The sequence below is a fragment of the Triticum dicoccoides genome, chromosome 7A (genome assembly GCF_002162155.2).
Source record: "Triticum dicoccoides isolate Atlit2015 ecotype Zavitan chromosome 7A, WEW_v2.0, whole genome shotgun sequence".
Lineage (NCBI taxonomy): Eukaryota > Viridiplantae > Streptophyta > Magnoliopsida > Poales > Poaceae > Triticum > Triticum dicoccoides.
Genome location: NC_041392.1, coordinates 696,365,510 through 696,368,682, shown reverse-complemented (window position 1 = coordinate 696,368,682; position 3,173 = coordinate 696,365,510). Strand labels below are relative to the sequence as shown.

Here is a 3,173-nt window from a genome sequence, read left to right as displayed (position 1 = left end):
TGAAATAGAAAAAAGAATTGCTGACATCATATGTTTTCTCTCTTAGTTTGCAAACCCAAACCCAGGCTGCATGCGCTTTCATCGCCGTAGACACGATTAGCCAGCAAGCAGGAAGAGAAGAATTAGATGAGTGATTAGCTAGGAAGATAAAAAAACGGACTAGCTAGTTGGAAGTTAAGTGGTGTTTGGTTCTTTAGTCCTAATACTTTTTCTAGTCCCAACTAAAAAGTTCCTAGTCTCTAAAAAATCACTTCCTGTTTGTTTCCAGAGACTAAAAAGTCCCTAGTCCCTTCCTAGAGGTTATTAAATGATCATGTTGCCTCTAGTATGTACAAAAATAACAATCAAACAACACCATGAAATGGCGGGCCAATGGGTGTATGGAGGAGCATTGTTGGAAAAGTCTCAAAAAGTCTCAAAAAGACTCTCCTTGAGAGTCTTCTTCATTTAGTCCTAAATGCCTAATTTAGTCCTTAAAAAGTCCCTTCTGTTTGATAAAAAAGTCTTTAAAAGGGACTTTTTCTAGTCCCTACACAAAAAAGTCCATGAAAACAAACACCCCTTAATCCAGTCAAAAGAAAACAAAAAACATGTCGGCATCTTTCTTTCTCTCTCTTAGAAGGGTACTGGTTATCCTGTCCTACAGATTTTTTTTTTCATCGGTATCCGTAACCCAACTCTGACTTCCTAACTAGAGGTCAGTATCCCGTAGCAAACAGAGAGAATCAGCAGAGCTAGATGGCAGATCTCTGAATCTGGTAGTTGAAGCCGTGGAAGAAGTAGAGGCTCCGGTTCAGCGGTACTTGAAGTCGATTAAAGCGGCGGAGCTCCGCTCCCCGCCTTAGCCTCCGGCAAGTTGATTCGACGGCGGAGACCATGGATTCTGCAGAAGCAATAACTGCCCCGGTCGAGGACTACTCCTACTTGAAGGAAACAGCTCAAGATTGCAAGGCTAGTTTCTCCTCCGAGATCACAGATGCGCGTGACATTCCTGGCTGCAGCCGCGAGCAAGTTGACAAGAGCGTGGATTTTGCAGAAGACGTACCAACTATGGTTGAGAAGGAGTACTTGATGAAAGCGGCTCAGGAGCTCAAGGTTGATTTCGACAAGAGAAAAGAGAAGATGCATAGGTTCCCTGCAAGCCTGCAGGGTCTGGGCAGCCAGTACATGGTGCCAAGGGTCGTGGCCATCGGCCCTTACCACCACGGCTCACCCCACCTCCGGCAGATGGAGAAGGTGAAGCACGCGGCCGCCTACCACTTCGTCAGCGGGTCAAGCCACTCGCTTGAGGAGATCTACGGCGCTGTCGTCAAGGTTGCGCACAAGGCCCGCCGACTCTATGCCGATGACGCGGTGGCAGGTATCAGCCATGCTGACTTCGAGGCTATCATGTTCTATGATGCTTGTTTCTTGCTCGAGTTCATGCTTATTTTCAACAAGAAGCAGCCCCCATGTCCAGAGTTGCTCGGTGTTTTTCGATCCAACAAGCTGCATATCAGCAATGATGTAATGATGTTGGAGAACCAGCTCCCCTGGCTGGTTGTGGAAACCCTCCTCAACTTCAGGTCCGTGCCACTGAAGAAGAAAATTTCTAGGATGGGAGAAGGTCTCACAAACCATATGCATCCAACCGAAGCAGAACAAGTCCTTTCGGACTTGGACGAAGAGTACAGCCCGCCTCATCTCCTTGGTCTCCTCCGATTCTACAAGACAAGATGCAAGACTGCCAGCAACAAGCCCAACATATCCACCAATATAGTCAGCATTAATAAATTGGACCGTTCGAAAGCCCGAGCAGCTGCCGAGCCTGACCTCTCTCATCTAGAAAGACATATACCAAACAAGTCCAGGAAAAGACAAGGCTCAACTTCAATATCTTCAAGTGCCATCGAGCTTGCGGAAATCGGCATCAAGCTCAAAGCCATCCAGACAGGAAGTTTCACAGAAATTGGCCTAAGGAAAGGACCCCTCTTTGCCGAGCTTTTCCTGACACCACTGGTGCTAAGCAGTGTAACGGCATGCTGGCTCGTAAACATGGCGGCTTTCGAAGTATGCACAACCTCAGGGGATCAACATGATGACCAAGAGATGGCCATATGCTCGTACATCGCCCTCCTTTCGATGCTTATGGACCGGGAGGAGGATGTGCACGAGCTACGAGTGAAGCATCTTGTGCAAGGAGAACTCACAAACAAGGAGATGCTCCGGTTCTTCAAGAGCCTTACCAAGCACCTATCTGTCGGCCGGTCCTACCGCCGTATGTTGAGACACATCGAGAGTTACAAGGTCAATAGGTGGATGTGGATTAAGCTGCACAGATTCATCTACAACAACTTCAAAACAATGGTCATGGTCTTCTCTGTGGTTGGTGTTCTAGCCGGCATCTTCAAGACGCTCCTCTCTCTCAAGCAACACCAGTAAAGGTAGACCAGACCATGGTACCATACTTACATACAAATAAAATACGTACTCTGCTTTGATCTCTGCTTAATTACGTTGGCGTGTTGTTAGTTTTCTGTTTTGAGAGCGATGCATGGTGTGCGGTTGTATATACTGCATTTCTGTTGGTATACTTGATTTACTGTATCTGAAAGTCTGAATTGCATCTTCGCCTCATTTGCTCCGTCATCTAGATTTTTTTTTGCGAGAATGGTCATCTAGAATTTTCCTAGCTAAAAACTACCGGGACAAGCGAGTTTGATGTATCCCATTTGATATCTTCGTATCCGAGAATCAAAAAATTCTACCGGGCATTTTTGGCAAAATCTTCCGGGTTGCCTGTTAGCAAGGTCTCGTCATTGTAGTTGTTGGTGGCGTATTTTCATTCACAGCTCCAAAAAGTGGTCAGGCACCTATTGGATGTCTCAACTCCTCAATGCCTCTCCCCGCAAAAAAAAAAAAAAACTCCTCAGTGCCTCAAGTTGATAGGGGTTTTGTGACGCCAGTTGCTTCTTATCATCCAGGAACTGAGGGTAACAGAATTCTGCTCTAAAATTTGGATGCAGCAAAAGGGCAACTGGGTCTTAGCCTCCTGCTGTGTAGTTCATGTTTTCTTCTTTTGCAGTGTGCTTAACTGATTTCAGTCTTGTTCTGTGCCGTTGGTACTGTTTGTCTGCCCCGGTCATCATGGTTTAATGTTTCTTTGGTAGTTTTATTGTGACCCAAACCAAATG

The 3,173-nt window shown here is 46.1% G+C and overlaps 1 protein-coding gene across 1 annotated transcript; it reads left to right on the top strand.

Moving 5' to 3' along the window:
- Nucleotides 1-876: 876 nt before the first annotated feature.
- On the top strand, nt 877-2,516 carry LOC119333924 (UPF0481 protein At3g47200-like). Its single transcript, XM_037606638.1, has one exon. The coding sequence runs from the start codon at nt 877-879 to the stop codon at nt 2,419-2,421; it is 1,545 nt and encodes a 514-aa protein (XP_037462535.1). The 3' UTR covers nt 2,422-2,516.
- Nucleotides 2,517-3,173: the final 657 nt, after the last annotated feature.

Bases quoted from the DNA above. Each gene is read 5' to 3' on its own strand.
- LOC119333924 (XM_037606638.1), top strand. From the start codon at position 877: ATGGATTCTGCAGAAGCAATAACTGCCCCGGTCGAGGACTACTCCTAC.